General features: G+C 49.2%; 1 protein-coding gene across 3 annotated transcripts in view; it reads right to left on the minus strand.

Annotated features, from left to right (window-relative positions):
• Positions 1 to 5,334: 5,334 nt before the first annotated feature.
• The window catches only part of Fam53a (family with sequence similarity 53 member A), a 34,787-nt gene continuing 21,132 nt past the window's right edge, over positions 5,335 to 18,989 (minus strand). For all 3 annotated transcript variants that reach the window (XM_028870753.2, XM_028870749.2, XM_028870750.2), the window contains 3 exons: positions 16,193 to 16,247; positions 12,952 to 13,715; positions 5,335 to 5,855 (listed from right to left, as the gene is read on the minus strand). In XM_028870753.2, the coding sequence (XP_028726586.1) occupies positions 5,544 to 5,855; positions 12,952 to 13,715; positions 16,193 to 16,247 (1,131 nt within the window). In that variant the 3' untranslated portion in view covers positions 5,335 to 5,543. The remainder of the gene's footprint in view (positions 5,856 to 12,951; positions 13,716 to 16,192; positions 16,248 to 18,989) is intronic.

An 18,989-nucleotide genomic window follows, 5' to 3' on the forward strand; every position in this document is an offset into this window, starting at 1 on the left:
TCAGATCAAGCATTCTTTGTAATAAGATTTCTAACTACCATACAGATGAGCTTATGGCCACAGGACTATCTGTGAGTTCTCTTTTTCTGGAGTCAGTTTCTGATGGTATCTTCTCAAAGATTTGTCCATCTCCTCTGAGCTGTCCCTGACATCCTCCCTTTTTCTTGTGGTCTACCTTTCTGTCACTGTCCCTTCTTCTGTTCCTAGAAGTGTTTATCATTTTTGAACCCTTGGTCAGTGTGATGGTTAGCTTGACACAAGCTAGAATCACCTGGAAAGATAGTCTCAAGGAGGATTTAGACCAGGTTGGTCTGTGGGGGACTGTCTTGATTTTAATTGATTCAGGAAGACCCAGTGAGTGTTGGTGACATCACACCTTGGCTTTGGGTCCTGAGTTGTGTAAAGTGAGAGAAGCAGTAGATGTACATATATTAACATCTCTATGCTCCTGGTATGGAAGGAATGTAACCAGCTGTTTCTGATGCTTTGACTTCCTTGCTATAATGGACAACCATCTGAAATTGTGAGCTAAAATAAAATACACCCTTTTTTTCCTCTAAGTTACTTTTTCTTGTGGTATTTTTTTTCACAACCACAGAAACAAAATCAAGACAGTCTTGTTCATCCCCTAGGCATAACCTGCAGGTCAGTTTCACAGTTGCTCGGTGATCAGTCTCTTGTATTTCTGCTCTCATTTTAGTATTTCTTCTCTCCCCTTGAAGGTTTATTTCAATTTTGTGCGCATGGGTATTCTGCCTACATGCCTGTCTGCACCACTTGTGTGCCCACGGAGGCCAGAAGAGGTACTGGGTCCTTTGGAACTGGAGTTACAGACGGTTGTGAACTGCCATGTGGGTGCTGGGAACCAAACCCAAGACTTCAGAAGAGCAGCTATGCTCTTAACCACCTTGCCATCTCCCTAGCTCCTTCTCTTTCCATGATTTATTCTTTCTCCGTCATTAAGCAAATGATTACTGTTAAGTGTCTCCCGAGTACCGATCAGGAGCTATGGATAGTCTTTATTTTTTGTTACTTTTTTTCTAAAATGGGTTTTTACTGTACAGCTCAAGCTGACCTGAAACTCCTCATGCAGTGAACTGGTGGCAAGCCTGCCTCAGCCTCCCGAGAGCTCGGAGTACAGGCATGAGCAACTGTGCTACCAAGTTTTCACATTTTGGAAGGGTTGAGGATGAGGAAGAAGAATACTCAGGAGGGCACCTATGGCTGGTAAAACCCAGAATACTACCTGATGCTTGAAAAGAAAGAACTTGCTGTTCTGTTTTTAGTTCTCAAACTGGAAACTTAGGTCATTCATGCTCTGCTCTTGTTTTTTCCTAGTATAATCACCTAAGATTGTAAATTCCCTTCTATCTACAACTTCATATACATCTAATGAGTTCTGGTGTGCAGCCTCTCTCCAACACCTAGTCCTCAAGATTTTCTGGGGGTTTTGGTGGGGGGGGTGTTATTTTGATTTTGGGAGTTTTTCTTGTTTTTTTTAGTGCTATGGATGAACCCAGAGCCTCATGCATGCCAGGCAAGCGCTCTGCTGCCAAGCCATGCCCCCCTCAGTGGTGGATTCTAGGCCAGGACTCAGTCACCAAGCCACCAGTCCCAGTCTCTCACCAGTCGACTCTAAGCCTGTACTCTATCATCAAGCCATGCCCTCTGCCTGGTAGATTTCAGGTCAGAACTTCACAGTCAATGTCCCAGTCCTTCATGGTGGATTCTAGGCAAGGACTCTGCTCTTCAGTTATGCCCGGGCCCTCACTGTCATGGAGCCCAGTTAGTTCTAAGTGTTTTTTTCTAATTTCTACTATTTCTTCTTTGACCTATGAGATACATAAGTGCATTTCTCATGATTTTTTAGGGTTTATGTGTGTGCGTGTACACTTTTGTATGCCACTTGTGTGGTTTCCTGTGGAGGCCAGAAGAGGGTGTTGGATGCTCAGGAGCCAGAGTTACAGGCAGTTGGTAGCCACCTGATATGGTGCTGGGATTGAACTCAAGTCCTCTGGAAGAACAGTAAGTGGTCTTCATGGCTAAGCCATCTCTCCAGTCCTCTTATCAACTTTTTTTTTTTCCAAGACAGGGTTTCTCTGTGTAGCTTTGTGCCTTTCCTGGAACTCACTCTGTGGACCAGGCTGGCCTCGAACTCACAGAGATCCGCCTGGCTCTGCCTCCCAAGTGCTGGGATTAAAGGCGTGCGCCACCACCGCCCGGCCCAGTCCTCTTATCAACTTTTTAAAATAAGTTTCTTTGTTGTTATGGATAAATATCAATTTCTTGACATGTGTTGATATATCCTCCTGACCTGTTCACAGTCACACTTTGAGTAAGATTCCCCATGCCTAAAAGGCTGTGACTTCCCATTGTCAGGAGTATCATGAGGGACACACGGAACTCAGTTTGTCCTTACTGCTCACCAGAATCCCCTCTGGGATAGGAAATTTCTCCTTCCATCTGTCCAGTTTTGTCATGGCATGCAGCTGCTGAGAACAGCCACATTTGTAGTTTCTTCCTATTCACAGATTTTAGTGTGTTTTCACTTATATATTTGAACTCAGATTTACCATACTACTGTGTCCCCGAACCCCTGTTCTCTCCTCTGAAGCCCAGGTCCCCTTGCTGCATCCAGCCCCCCAAGCTTGTCCCTGCCCCAGGGCCTTTGCACCATCTGTTCTGCCTGAGCAGAACATGCCGCCTCAGATGCTCCCCACAAGTCAAGAGCAGCACCCAGTGCCCAGGGACCAGCCAGGTAAGAGTGCAGTGAACATGATGGACGCCTGAAATCAGGTTTTCTGGTGAGCCTGCAGAGGTGGATGTGCCTGCCAGGCCTGGGTGAGGTGTCAGGCCACAAGGCCACATTATATTCAAGATCCACGGCCATATCTACACCAGCAGGAACTGCTCCATCTGAGTCCCACAGGGACAGGCACGAGTGTCTGGGCTCAGGAGAGGATACTTCCTGTGAAGAAGGCACTCAAGAGGTAGGAGCCAGCTGAGCAAGGGAAGCTGCCTGAGAGCCTGGGTAGGTCATCAGGGTCCACAGCAGACTGGACAGAGCAGCTGCCATGGTATGTCTCTGTCCCTCACAGCAATAGGAGTCAACATCTATCTCAGTGGATTAAAAAAATAAGCCGGCCTTAGGCCACCCATCTAGTATGTCCTTGAAAAACAGTCTCCAACATCCAAGTGCCTCTGAGACATCATATAAATCAGACAAGATCCACATAATGCCACTGGTCAGGGACAAAGGTGGATTAGAGAGGTAGAGGGTGATAAATGGGGAAAGGGGCTTCAGCTGCAAGATATGGAAAGGTCAGGGACTGGAGAGATGGGTCAGAGGTTAAGAGCACTGGCTGCTCTTGCAGTAGGATCTGAGTTCAGTTCCAAGAACCCACATGGTGGCTCACAACCCTCTGTAACTCTAGTCCCAGGAGACTTCTTCTGACTCTCAAAGACATCAGGCATACACAAGTTGCACAAATACACATGTAGGCAAAACACACATATACATTAAATAAGTAAATGATAATTTTAAAAAATAAGGAAGGCATGGAAAGTTCTGGAGATGGAAGTCATGGGACTATCTTGATGTCACTGAACTGTGTACCTAAAGCAACAGGACAGTTACCAAATGACAGCTCTGAGGATGGTGGGAAATCAGCCTCACTGAGGGGTCTGGAGGGTAGAGGCAGGGTTGCACTCCCACACAGAAGCTAGCACAGGTGCGGATGCGGGAGGAAGTCGGCAGGGTTGTAGCCAGCAGCAGCCTAGCTGCAGTCAAGGGGCAGGAAACAGAGCATCAGTGGAGATTCAGAGGAGGGCCCCACCAAGGCTGAGGTGTTAGGGTGGGGCTCAAAGGTCCAGAGCAGGAAAGAGGCAACTGAGAGGAGGCAGGAAGGGGCAGCAGAGGGCTTTGGGAACAGAAGAAATGGTAGGCAGGCCCAGTAGCCTCTGTGAGATCAGAGTTCTCTAAGAACTAAAGAAAAGACACAGAGCATATAACAAGCAGGCAGATGACAGGTAGCTCCAGCTGGGCTTAACTAAGCAAGTAGCCACTCAGGCATGCAGATGGGGCACAAAGCAAACCTATTGTCCCTACAGTCCTCCATGAGAACACCCCTCCCAGTAGGCCAAGTGGCTGAGAGGTCCTTGTCGGCATGGGGGGTACTGAGCAGCCTTAGAGTAATGTCCTCAGGGTGACAGGCCAAGGAATGGGTGAGCTTGCACGGGATTCTAGCGGTCCACAGAAAGGGAGCAAGGACACTCATTACAGAGCTGAGACCAGAAGCCAGAGAGGAGCAGCTCTCAGTGCTAAGCCACAAGCCTTGCAGGGTCTCAGTACCAGGTAATGCTGACACTCATCAGTGAGGTAATACCACACTGCCCAACTGGTTGCAGAATTATGAAATCATATTTCACAATCCTTGGCCTGAGTGAGACCTCTGAGTAACACACACACTGTGATGAGGGCCACTAACCAGATGAGGCTGACCTAGACCAAACACTAGAAGCTTTGGTGTGACCATATAAACTAGCTGGGCCACTGCCTGCTGCACAGGACTCTGCAGATGCAGCCCAGGTTCCAACAACAACAAAAAAAAAGCTTTTGGATATCAATGAAAAGGAAACCTTTAAAGCATATCACAGCTGTGTAAGTGAATGTGTCAGACAAGTACCACTGAACACAGACTTATATGGGTGCCACTGTCTGCTAATGGGGGGAGGCCTGCTGGCACATCATTGGTTCCCAGTCACAGGAAAGACAAGAGACTCTGAAAGCCAAGTCCCACTAACTTGATGTCTGCTCCAGATCATCTGACAGGGAAGTAGAACTAATGCCAATCCCTTTTCATAAATTTTCTTGCAAGAAAAAAAAAAGGCATTTTTCTCCAGAGATGATCATTTCCTGTGCTATCACAAAGTCCTTCCTCATAATGGTGCTCCCAATGGACATCTTAGGGATTAAAACCACTGAAGAGGTGCTGGCTACACTGCCAGCAGCATCACTTTTGGGGACTGGTATGGCCACTTCACATCCCAGAAGCCCAAGGCCACTGGGCCACAGAAAAGCAGACTCAGGACTCAGCAGTGGGATCTCACAGATCAGCCCAGCCAGTACCTCACCATCGCCAGAAAGCCAAGTGGCCCAAGACAGCAGCTGGCCAACTGCAGACATCAAGGGCCAGCCAAGGGTACAGAACACCCCAAGCACCCCAGGCCTCGATCCCTCCACAGGGAGCCTGCAACCATCAGCCCCAAGGTTGCCAAGCAAATCACACTCTTCTCACAGCAGACTTCTGACAGAAAGAGCAGAACTGGCCAGAATCCAGGCAGAACCATGTTTAATAGAATCCCCTCTGAAAACCCATTCCAAAATAGAGAAGCTCTCCCAAACTGTAGAAGCCATAAAAATGCAAAATACTTCTTTAGGAAAAACTGAATCAAAATTACGCCTCAATTTCAAAATAACACACAAGTTATTTCCACTGGTCAGGCACCAAGGTGACAGACGGCAACCACTGCTCGGCCCCAAGTCAGTTGTTCTCGATCTGCTCCAGGTCCAGGTCACTGTGGTCCAGTGGGAAGACGCCCTCCTCTTCTGCACTGTCCCAGTCACTGGGTTCCCCACTGCTCCCACCCTCTCCTGTGCTGGCCTCTGGCTCCCCCGAAGCCCAGGCACTGGGGCTGGTAGGGCCGGGCCTGGGAATCCTTGGGCTAGAGCCAGGTGTGATGATGTCCACAAGGCCCTGCGAGGTACATGGGGAGGACACAACAGTCTTCGCCTGGGTGTCGTCCTCATCATCTTCATAGTCCAGGGAGCAAAGGCTCTTTGAGTTCTTTAAAGTCTGAAATAGAAAAACAGAGCTGAAGGCATTTCTGATAGGTGTGCAAGACAACATTCTGCCTGCCTGTGAGGGCACTGTGTGCTCAGTGTCTAGCCCATCCCAAACAGTCACCAAGCACCAGTTACCTTGGGCTGTTTCCTGCTCATCCCATCCCTGGCCTCATCAGAAAGCAGGGCCACAGAGTTCCCATAGTGCCTACTAGGCTGGTACTGGGAAGCCCAGCATGGACCCACCCAGACCAAAACCAGGTTTGTGAGTGCCTAATACCTGGGAAGCCCTAGACACCAGAGACCTCAGAGAGGGCTGCATCCCAGAGCCTGTCTTGCTTTCAGTAGACAGACTATCCAGGAAGATCCCCATGTACTCCATCTCCAACAACACCCAGTTGTTCCCAAGAGACCTCAGGCAAGATCAGCCAGTTGGAACTCATCAGACCCCCACACACCTGTGATTCATTCTCAAATCCTAACTGCCTCAACCCTGCTGCTCACTTTCCTTTCTCATCTTCTAATGGCTGACCTTCCTCAAATACAACATGTGGAGAGCTTTATCATCCTAAAACATCTAAGACAAAAACATACACATACGCCGGGCGGTGGTGGCGCACGCCTTTAATCACAGCACTCGGGAGGCAGAGCCAGGCAGATCTCTGTGAGTTCGAGGCCAGCCTGGGCTACCAAGTGAGTTCCAGGAAAAGGCGCAAAGCTACACAGAGAAACCCTGTCTCGAAAAACAAAAAACAAAAAAAAAAAAAAAAATACACAGAGAGAGAGAGAGAGAGAAGGGGCCTCTGACTATCCTTTTCCAGACATGCACACTGAGCCCTGCCAGCATCTTAGGCTGCCTCCAGCATATACTACCCAAGGCACACCCAGGGCACAGAGCCATAAGGAACAGCTGAGAGGCTGTGCTGTCTGCATGTGCTCTGTGAATTCAACTACCAGTCTCTGCTCCAAACAGTCCTCTCTCATTTCCAAGAGTCCTTGCCTACTCAGAGGGCTTCTTATACTGTTGCCTATGCCTCTCAGAAGTCACCTATGTCCTCAGATGCACACAAGGCTACACCATACCAACTGCCTTTGACATGGCTAGGCCTTGTTTCCCTGCCACTTCCCTGGGGACCTGTGTTCCCCTTCCAGGAGTTCCCAGTCCCTTTCACCCGCCCTGTCAATGTGCTCCCTGCAATCTCCAGCAGGCTCCTTTATTCTGGCCTCTGACAGGTGCCAGCACATGGCTGAAGCCTCTAAAAGGTATGTGGGTACCAGGACAGTGACATAGATAGCAGGACCCAGGCCACGAAGCCACGCTGGTCATCAGAACACAAGCTACTCGGTGCTACAAAACAGAAGTAACCTTCCTAAAATGCCTCTTGAATGAGACAGAGACACAGAGATAGAGACAGAGACACACACAGAGAGAAACAAAGTAACCCAGGGTGGCTTCAACTTATTATGTAGCTGAGAGTGGCCTTGAACTTCTGATCTTCCCGATTCCACTTTCTGAATGCTGGGGTTTCAGGCATGTGCTATCACTCTTGGCAAAAATCTATTTTTTTGACTAGCACATCCCTAGAAACAGTCTCATCACAAACAGACATAAACACATAAGCCCTAAGGCAGAACAGAGCTTCTTTCTCAGAGCAGCGCTTTTATGGGAATTAGTTGTCTCCACAAGACAAGCTGCAGTCTCTTTTGTTTTTATTGTTCAGCTATAAAAAGTGACTCCCTGCTGGGCATATGGCCCTTGCCTATGTACACAGCTGTCATCCTAGTACTCAGGAGCTGGAGGGCAGGAGGATCTCAATTTCTAGGCTAACTGGGAAGATAAACAGAGACCCTGTCTCGAAAAACCATAAACTAATTTGAGAAGTAATATTATAAAGAGCAAATCCTTAAAGATATAAGCAGCTAGGTTCTGGTCACAAAAATGAAAAGGCGTAATATATTTTTTACTCAAATCAAGATGAATTTGACTATCCATGTCACTGTACCAGCTGGAGGACACTGTGCCAGCTTGTTTCCTGTGGCCCTGCTAGACTGGGAATATCCAAGTGACCCTGGGCACGCAGCAGCAGGCAGATCTCCTGTCTGACATGACAAGAGACACACTTGGGTCTGCAGTCAGAAGCCTGCCCCAAGGATTTACACAGTGGTCTAACAGATGTGTGAGAAAACACTGCTGGGCCCCACTGCCCTCTGAGTCAGCTCAGCAGGGAGCAGCAGCCTCCAATGGACTCCTATTCACAGAGAAGTAACTGCCACTCAACAAAGAACCTGACACAAAACCGCCATCTCTGAGAAAACCAAACACTAGAATACAGAGGTCACAGCCTACAACTTTGCTGACCTGAACTGGCACCATCTCCAAAGGATGTCCCCAAGGGAGGACCCAGCACCTATTGCTACTCAATGATGATCTGCATCCAGGTAAACAAACCAACAAGACTGTTAAAAATATAAAGATGCCAGAAATCTTCTAAGTCGAGTGAAACTAACATATTCTGTAGTATCCAGTTCCCGTAGCAAACCTCCTCAGTCACGGTGAGGCCAGGGGGATTTTAGGAACACAACACTCTCCTACAACTATGCTGCCATGCTTCTCTCCACCAGCACTGACCACATGCTGAGGAAGTCACCTGGCAGATAAAGACGCCTACATCTGTGTTCACAAGCTCCACTTCCTGCCAGTAAAACTGCTGTACAGACCAAAGGGAAGCCAGAGTCAGAGCCAGGTAGAGTAAGCCACACCTAGAGCCTAGCTCTGTGTGTCTGTGCCAGGCCAAGACCCCAGTACAACCAAGAAACACCGACAGACATGCGTGCACATTCAGGAGAGTGTGCACGTCCAGGAGCCTCCCTCAGGTGTCCGGGAGGGAACGATCAGCCTGTTCCAAGTTACAGAGGCCTGAGGAACACTGAACATCCATGCCTTGGCAGATGATAAAAGACAGCCAGAGCACACAGGCACGCATGTGCATGTCCCATATATGTCATAGGGGGTCCCTCTTACCACCATGCAGTGCCTGCCCCCAGCTCTACTCAAGAAGAGAGGTCTATGCTTATGAAAGAGTTAATTTCAAAAGTGGATAAGGGTTTTAGGAACAGTGGGGAAAGGAGGATTGAGTAAACTCCTGTGCCCCAAATGCAGAGCTCCAGGCCTCCAGGAGGGCGCCATTCTCCAGCCATATTGACAGTCTCTCCAGAGACTCAGTCTCTAAAGAAATAGCTAGAAACACAAGAGTCCCAACACCAGTCTACTCCATAAAACTCAAAGCTGAGGTGTGCTCAGACCCATATCTCAAACAGGAGCAAACCAGAGAAAACATCTCACCTGAAGACAGACCAGAGTAACCATGGGTGGAAGGAAGCTGTAGGGACAGAAAAAATTTCACCCTCTCTCAACAAGGTGCAGAATGTCCAGAGAGGCAAGACACCCCTAGCCCTTCACAACAAGAATCACTGGACTGGCAGAGAACCACCAAGGAGACAGGAATGGGTATGAGGGGCTCGAAGAGGCCCCAGTGCCTCAGCCCCACTGAAGAAAAGAGATAGTAAGGGGTCCTGGTCATGAAGTCAGGATGGAAGAGTCTACAGACTGCGAGAGGAAACTCAAAGGATCATCCCAGAAGTGGGTGCCCAGTCAGCAGGCAAATGTCAGTCCAGCAGAAACACAAGGTTGGTCAAGGTCCCAGGAAGTATGGAAGAATGGCCTGAAGGGGATGAAAGGGTGGTACTCCACACTAGGTACACAGGGCCACCGAGCACTCTGGGCATAGTGATCCATGATGCCCCACCATGGACTGGGGAAAAGGCAAGCCTGGGCCCTACCCACACCCCACAGACCTCAAGGGAGCTAGCTGGCCTCTGCAGGGAAGACGGTGGAGCAGGACGGAGGTCAGACTCAGGTCCTCATGCTTGTGTGGTAACCATTTTACTGACTGAGACACCTCCCCAGCCCCCAAGCATTCTTTTTTGAAGGGCCTCCCTCACAAGGACTTTGGTACGATGCAACATGCTTTTAATCCCAATACTGGGGTCACAGAGACAAGAAGGTCCCTGGGCCCCTGGTCACTTGGTCTAGCCAAACTGGTGAAGCCCATGTCCTAGAGAGAAGCTTCCTTTCAATTTTTTTAAAAAAGTGGTTACTAAACTAACTTAATCCCTAACTACATCCTAAGCATTTGCATATTTGCCCTTCCACCTACAGGTAAGTGTAGTCCTCACCCTCATCAAAGAAACCTGTCTGCAACAGAGGGAGAACCACACCAATCAAAAATACCGAGTCATGGAGCCCAGCCCCGATGGACACATTTACAAAACAACTCTCTCATCTAAGGCTTAGGGAACATTGTAGAAGAGGGAGCAGAAAGCTTCTAAGAGCCAGAGGGCCAAGGAGTTTGCTGTGAGACTGTTTCCTACTAATGTCAGAAGACACAGTCTCACCAATATGACTGCCTAAACACAGCTAAACAAGAAGAGACATGCCAAAGTGGACCAGGGGAAAGACCACAGGCCTCAACCCTACACAGAGAACTATAGGAATATACATGAATATACGTATGTGCATGTAACAAAAATTAATGAAAAAAAGAGGCCATGAATGCGAAGGAGAGTAAGGAGGGGTATATGGAAGGGTTTGAAGGGAGAAAAGGGAACAGGGAAATGATGTAATTATAATCTCAAAAATAAAAGAGTTAATAAATTAAAAAATAAAGTGGGTGACATTCCTGAGGACACCATTGAAGGTTGAACTCTAGATTACTGCACACATGAACATATACACCCACACATAAATATACACACAAATCAAAGTAAAAACATACACACACAAAACCACAATGCTATTCTCACCTGGCCTCCTACACTATTCACCCTGTCCCTACACCACCATCTGTCTACACAATTCCAGGTATTCTAGACAGTGCCTGCTCAGTACTCAGGACCTCCTGCTGAGCTTCCTGTCCTGCTACCTGAAGCACAGTTCAGATGCTTCCAGCTGAACTGGGCTCACCTGCTACCCAGCAACAGCTAACTGTACGGTGATGCTGGCCTTCAAGTTTAAGTCACAATGGGATGTGGGGACTAAGTGGAGGCTGACTAGAATAGTGTTCACTTCAGGAACAGGGGGCATCTGAATCCTTAAGCAGACAACTGAGGTAGGGAGGGAGGAGGGAGCCACTGCTCAGGGGGTCTGAACAGTGGAGCAGGATGAGGTGGGGCCCATAAGACACCCCACCTCCACAATGAGCTCATCTATAATGTCCTAACACCAGCACTGCCCTGGACAGATTTACTTTTCTTACCTCCTGTGGAGCCAGAGTGTTCACGGCATCTCCAGAGCAGGACTACCCCTTGGTTATCAGTCTATCTTTGTTATAAGCTAACCTCCTCCCCAAAAGGTACAAGCCAAGGACTCCTCTGCTGGCATCCTCATTCTATATCACTGTCCACACATGATGATGCCACATACCACATCCAGAGCACTGGCTTGGGCCCCCAGAACTTGTTGCCAACTATCCAACAGCCAACATCACACTAAAGGGACACCAGGGAGACTGGGCTTTCAACCCTCAGAGTCACCAGCTTCTAGAAAATCTGACTGTCAGAGTCCACAGCACATCAGCAGAATGTAAAATAGGCATCAACAGGAACTAAGCTACCTCCCCTAAGACTGGGACTCCAGACAGGCTTCTCCTAAACCCAGTGGCAGTCTGTCCTATCTGCACTGTCCCAGTATGGACTCAACAGACACACTAAAGCAGCTCCTTTCAGGATAGCCCTGGCACCACCCATAACACCCAGAGTTTGACATTCACTCACAGCAGTGCCTACAGGAGGCAAACCAGACCTGAAGCCCTGGGACAGGTATGGATAATGGGGCAGTCAGGGAACTGCCAATGCCAGTCACCAGGAGAAGAGAGGCACAACCCTGCCTCCCCCTCAGTCCTGCTTCCTGCAAGAAGTACCAAGGGGCCACACAGTTTAATCCCAGCATTCAAGGGACAGAGGCAGGCAAATCTCTATGACTTCAAGGCCAGACTAGTCTGGTCTACATGAGTGAGTTCCAGACCAGCCAAGACTCCACACTGAGGCTGGCTAGGGGTGGGGAGGAAGCAACAGGGGCCTACTACTTCTGCCCCTCCCTAACAACCAACACAGAGGGGAGCAGAGCTGCTGGGCTCCACTCCAGCTCCTACAGGGGGCTAAGAAACCCTACCGAAGCCCCCAGATGCATCCAAGTAGACATGCCCTCCTAGCCACAGTGAGAGCCCATTCTCTCTGTTCTCTTCTCCTTCTCCCCATTGCCAGCAGTGGGCACCTCTCTGGGATCACAAGAGAGCAGGCAGTGGTCTACTACACCAACTAAAACCCTCCCTCAAAACCACTCTGCTGGGTGGTGGTGGTACACACCTTTAATCCCAGAACTCAGGAGGCAGAAGAGGCAGGTGGATGTCTGAGTTCAAGGCCAGCCTGATCTATAGAGTGAGTTCCAGGACAGTCAGGGTTACACAGAGAAACCCTGTCTCAAAACAAAACAAAACACTCCCCAGAATGTGCCAGGAATGTCCAGGATGTTAGAGCACAGCACAGACCTGCTGGTCTCTGAATGAGGCACAGCCCAAGTCAGCAGCTTTGGCTCCTGTAGCCATCACAAGCCAAGGGTCTGGGCCTTCGGTGGTACCAAGCTCTGCCTCAGCTTCCAGGAAAGGCTTCTCACTTTCTAAGTAACTGCCACCCTCAAAATGTAGTTAGGGTTCCCAAGAGATGAGGATGCACCAAATACAACAACAGCTTAGTTGAAAATCCACACTCAGTCCCTCCTTGGTTCCTCAGAGCCCAGGGTCCAGGTTCCACATGTGGGGGTTCTGCCTGTGGAGTATGACTGAAGTTTTGGGGGTCAGTTGGGACAGGCCATCCCCCTACCAACCAAGCTATGCCATGTTCCCTGACAAGCTGGCCTTACACAGCACCTTAGCTCAGAAGACAGTAGTCAAGTAAGATTAGAGGACTGCCGGCCATAACCAACCTTACCCCAAGACCAACACAAGGCAAAGCATAGGCTTCCTAAGCAACCCAGAACAAAAATGTAGCCTCACCCGTGTCATTTTCAGAAAGTCCAAGGATGGGCGCGTCCACCTGGCATCCTCCTCCCGTCTCCGTTTGCGCCGGACCCTCCTCCCATCCAATACGCAAGGCTGTGACCGGCACCGGAGCAGGCCATGGTGTCGGCCCAGCTCCGGTGTGGATGTGGGGGTGCTGCTGGCTGAAGGCAGGCAAGTGCTTGCATCTACAAGGTGCTCTTGTGAGAGAGACAGTCGGCGCCTGGAGGAAAACGGACAGGGTCCTGCAGAAAGCCAAGGTGGACCTGAGCTTGTATTGCCCTCACTGCCATCCACAAAGCCACTGCTGGCTGAAGCTGGCCGGGGTGTCATCGGTGAGGTAGGGCCAGCAGGTGATACAGGACTCCTGGGTAGGCCTGGGCCTCGACTTGCCTGCAGGGTAGGGTTCCCGAGGCCACTGCAGCTCTGCAGTGTGGCACTCCCACCACTGTTGCATCTCCTCTTAGAGATGGGGGTCCACACCCTGGAGTTACCAGGGCGCCATGGGGAGCGGCATCGAGCCAGCTCCTCTGGTTCTGACAGGGACCGGCAGTGTCGCTTGGTCGGTGGTGCTGCAGGTGGCCCTGTGCTCTCACGGAAGTCCAAGAAGCTGCCCATTTCCGTAGACCCTGGAGATGCCAGCTGCCATTTGAGACCTTCGGTGTGAGACACACCAAGTGGGCCCAGTGGGAAGGGGCCTGAGGCCGCCTGGCTCCCAATGGGCCATCCTCCATGTAAGGCCTTCCAGGGACTTTTGTCCACTAAGGAAACACAAAGGTGTGGGAAGAAACAGGTGAGCAATAGGAAGCCACACTGCTGAACCCCTTCCCAGGCTCATGGACACATCTGAACAAAAACACCTCTGTTTTACATGGTTGCTACCACCCGATCTTCAGTGGCCACTGGCATCTAAATCACCAGGCTTCACCTGGTCTTTATTTGTTAATTTTTTTCGAGACAGATTCTCTCTCTATAGCCCTGGTTGTCCTGAAACTCACTCTGTAGACCAGGCTGATCCCAAAGTCACAGATCCACCTGCCTCTGCCTCCTGAGCCCTGAGATTAAAGGTGTGCGCCACCAGGCCTGGCTTCACCTGGTCCTAAGGAGTTGTCTCTCCACCTGTGTTTCCTGAAAACAACTGATTCCATCTTACCTCCATTTCACTAATATATTGATTGTGTCATAAAAATGCTTTACACCTGTCACTGGCTAGCCTCTAAAGGCGAACCTTTGTCAGACAGGAGCCAGACAAAGCTACTTCTTAGAAATTGCCACATTTCCTTTTTTGTTTGTTTTTGTTTCATTTTGTTTTCGAGACAGGGTTTCTCTGTGTAGCTTTGGAGCCTGTCCTGGAACTGGCTCTGTAGACCAGGCTGGCCTCGAACTCACAGACATCCTCGTGGCTCTGCCTCCAGAGTGCTGGGATTAAAGGCGGGCGCCCCCACCGCCTGGCAAATTGCTACATTTCTTAATGACTAAAGCTGACAGTCAGTCTTAAATCTTCTCACAGATAGAGGCTTTGGCTGAAGCTGGGTATAGTGGTTCATTTCTATGATCCCAGTATTTGTGAGGCAGAGGCAGGATTGATGAGCATTTGAGTTTTACTTTGTGTCTAAGATACACAGTGAAACCCTGTCTCAAACAAAACAAGACTTGGCCTGGACATCTGCCTGCTGAACACTGGACTGGGACCCCCCACCCAACATCCTCAAGCCTTCACTTCTTCAGCCCTAAAGCAGGGTGCTGGCAATGGCCCCTTGGTGGCTGGTCATCCTGTAACACCATGCACCTAAGACATCACGGCTTAAATGCAACATCAAACCCCCTGAGGAAGATTTAGGAGTCCTTAAGACACTGAGCCCAGATTGTAGCTCACAAGACTCAGTCAGCACCCTAGGAGCTAATACAAATCTACATCCCCCAGGGGATATGTCCACATGGCAGCTTTCCATACACGTGCCCAGACCAGTCCAGCTCTCCTCTGGTCAGCTCAAGCACTCAGTACAACCTGGCACCCAGACTCTGCATGAGCCTCTCAGAGCTACCATGACCCTAGCTCCTATTCCTCTTGTTAGCTGCAAAGGGCAGAAACCTGCTCCAGCCCTCACACAGAGAAGTGCAAAGTCAGGTAAGTGGGCGTCTTCATATAGAGTCAACCCAGCTGTGAAGCCCAAATATCCAATGACCTGACCAGAGGATGCTCTGGACACTCTTAATTAATGGGAGGGCATCCAACAGGTTACTCAGCCTTTCCCTGCTTCTTCTAACCACTGTCAAGCTAAGAGACACTGGAGTAGAGGCCACAGAGACCAACAGGAAAAACAGCCAGGGTCACCTCTAGGGAAAGATACATCAAGGGCCCTGGGGTGACCTGACACAGCAAGGAGGCAAGAGAGGGGGCTGAGGGGGAAAGGGAAGAAAGGAGTGCATAAGAAGCCCTCAGAAACTCTGAGCAGGGACGGAGCTAGTTAACATGGCCCCACATGCAGGATGGACTGGAGGAGCCAAAATCAAGTGGGAGTGAAGACACAGGCCAGGTGAGACGGGGATGGGGACCTCACATCCTCCAACTTTTCGTGAAAAAGTCAGTCAATCCCTCTACCTTTGTAATCAGCAAGGTGAATCTGACATGGTTCTACCATGTAAGCTGTTCCCACTGTCAAGACCAACACAGGGTGATTCTAACCCCAGGGTCTTTGCTTGGATTGATCAGAAGTGTGCTCCACACTTAGGGACCACTATCCTCTGTAACCACTAAAGAGTAATGTGTCAGGAATGAGGGCAAGCCTAGGCAGGTGCAGGAGTACTCATTCAGCCAGTGTACCACAGCATAATGGCAGCCAGAACCTTATACCACCTGATTATCCTCCCGATGGCTGAAGGAAACCACAAAGTGGGCCCTGTGTCTCACATAAAGGGTAAAGCAGTCCCTAGCTTCCTCCCACATCACCAGCAGCAGCAAAGAGAGGCCTTGCTGAGCCTTGACCCTGGCCCATCCTGCTCAGAGACCAGTTCTGACTCCTAGACCATGAGTGGGTGTGGGGGTGATGGGGGGGGGGGCTCATGATCTTCCTGTCCCACATGTAGGTCACACGAAGGCCTCCCTAAATCTTGCTCTAAATATCTGACTCAGTCCAGCTCCAAAACCCCCTCCTGGTCAAAGGTCCAACACCACCTTGCTCCATCATCAGCTTCTTTAGCCCTAGAAAGAGCCTACCTGGGCTTCTGAGACACTTACCGCCAATCTCCAAAGGGAACAAATGGCCACTTTTGTTCAGTTTCTCAGCAGAATACTAAAAGTGACAAGAGAGAAGTCTCAGTACTCATGTGCAAACTTCAGAGTTCACTACAGTAATGCTAATTCTCCCTAACACCTCTGTTGGTGTTTAAAATAAAAAGCACTGACCTCTAGAAAATATCTTTTTCTTACTTAATAAAAGGGTTGAGTTTTTTGTTTTTGTTTTTTTTTTTAAATATTTACTCTCTGTATAGAGGGGCAGGTTACAGATGTGCTACAGTGTACATGTTAAAATGAGAAGCAACCTACGGGAGTTAGTTCTTTCCTTCCACCACGTGGGTTCCAGGATCAAATTCAGATCATCAGGTTTGGCAACAAATACCTTTACCCACTGAGCCATTTCACTGGCCCAATGAAGTTTTAACCTAATGAGATGTAGCTGAACAAACGACATCGTCCCACGCCACTACACACTTCCTCATACTTGCTTTTGAAGTTCTGGCCCTTTACTTTTAGATGGTGTGTGCTAATGGTCTTTCAAACCTCACCACTTAGTTACTTTTCAGAAAGACCTTGAGAGGCTGGAGATAGTTCAGCAGTTAAGAGACAGCTCAGCATTGGCTGCTCTTTCAGGACCCCAGCTCAATTCCCAGCACCCTCACAGAAGCTCATAATCATCTGTAACTCTAATTCCAGGGGATCTGATACCCTCTTCTGGCCTCCTTGAGCACCAGGTACAGACATGGTGTATATACACTCAGGCTAAATACTAATCACGGAAAATACAAATAAATAAAACTTAAAAAAAACACCCATACAGACAAAATTGAAGAAAAAAAAAAAGACTGAGCCAAGACGTGAGAACCCTTTACTGCTCATGATGGTACAAATATAGGACCCATGCCCTAGCTTGATGGTCCCAGTCCTGAGAAGGGTCCAGACAGCAGGATGACCCCCTACAACATGGCAGATAAGCTACTGGCAGTCTCAGAGATTAGCAGGAAATGCCATAGCAACAGCACCAGAAGCCTTGAGGAACTACTGTTGTTTCACATAAAGAGAAAGCCATGTGTGTGGTACACATTTATAATCCCAACCTTCAGGAAGGCCAAGGCAAGAGGAATACTCCAAGTTCCAGACCAGTCTAAGCTACTTAGCAAGAGCCTGTTCAATCAATCAACCAATCAATAAACAAGACAAGTAGAGTGTCACATGCCTGTAATCTAGCACTTGGGATTTCATGGAGATGGAAAAGAAGGATCAGGATTTTGGCTTTATAGCAAGGTGGGCTTGGTAAAACTCCATTCTCAAAAAAATAAGAAAAGAAAAGAAAAACAACAAATAAAAATGAAAGAAGTTGCCGGGTGGTGGTGGCGCACACCTTTAATCCCAGTACTAGGGAGGCAGAGCCAGGTGGATCTCTAGTGAGTTCAAGGCCAGCCTGGCCTACAGAGTGAGATCCAGGACAGGCACCAAAACAACACAGAGAAACCCTGTCTCGAAGAGGGAAAAAAAAATACATAAATAAAGGAAGGAAGGAAGGAAAGAAGGAAGGAAGGAAGATAAAAGTTGGGTTTATGACTCAGAAAAGGTACCCTTTAACAACAGGTAGCCTGTCTACAGGCAGACAGATCTTCCTCTGTAGTGGATTATGTTTCCCCAAGCACAGCTGAATGGAGGTGGTGAACACGTGATCAGCCTGGGTGCTATGGTCACTGGACCACCTCAGGCTAAGATGGAAAGAGAGAAAGCTACTTTACAGATACTATGAAGCTCTTAGCCACTGTGCATAATTAGTGGGCTGCCCACACCTTTCCAATAGCTGCAAATGCCTCCAGCCTTGGTCCAGCATAATAGTTTCCCCTTCCATGTGGCTGATAACTACTCCCCTAGCCAACAGTCCTCCTGCTGAGGTCCAACCACTTCCCCAGAGCAAGTACCTGCTGTTTTCCTAGCCCACCTTCCTTGGGCCTGCCATCTCCTGTGTGCATAAGAATACACCTACTACAATAACCCAATAGACTCCAGGAAGGACAGGCCTTTCTTAGCCAATAGAAATGATTCCTGGGGTAGCTGAGGAGCTTTGGGCCTGGACCTAACCAGATGTATTGAGTGCACATTCAAGGACTGGTGCAGCACAGCCAGACACTTCACAGCAGGCAGCTACAAGGCTCTGCAAGAGATGGATGAGTAGGTGAACAGAGCACGGACACGGTACAGACACCCGGACAGTGGGTCTAATGCAAGAGAGCAGAGTACTGATCATGTCCATTTGTAGGGACCAGCCTCTGTCTCATGCCACATCCAAGGGCCTTGAGACATGGCAGCTTCTGAACCTCCGTGGGAGATACTCAAGAAAGCAGATCTGCTGAGATAGCAGGCTCCCACTGGGCCAATCCAAGCCTGGCCCTGCCCAGATGGACATGGCTGGGGAACACACACAGGACACCAACCGCCCATGTTACATCTATCTAAACCAGAGGCATGATGAGCCTTCCATGCTTCTTGCTTCCAGCTCAGCCACATCACACTTTCCTCTCGCCTCTTCCCCTGACATCTAGCTTATAGCCTTTTACTCTAGCTCTGCTACATCTGTCCTGGACCAATCTAATGGTGGTGGTCTTGGCTGGCCTTTCTCTCTGATTCCACTGGCCTCATTATCCTCTTCCCACAGCTAGAGGGTACTGCTACCCTGATCTGAATCACAGCCCTTCTGCTTCAAGCCCTTGGCACCTAAGAGTCAAGTCCCGGGACCAAGGCATATGTCTTAGTTAAGTTTCTACTGCTGTGATAAAAC

This window comes from Peromyscus leucopus, chromosome 7, assembly GCF_004664715.2.
Source record: "Peromyscus leucopus breed LL Stock chromosome 7, UCI_PerLeu_2.1, whole genome shotgun sequence".
NCBI lineage: Eukaryota > Metazoa > Chordata > Mammalia > Rodentia > Cricetidae > Peromyscus > Peromyscus leucopus.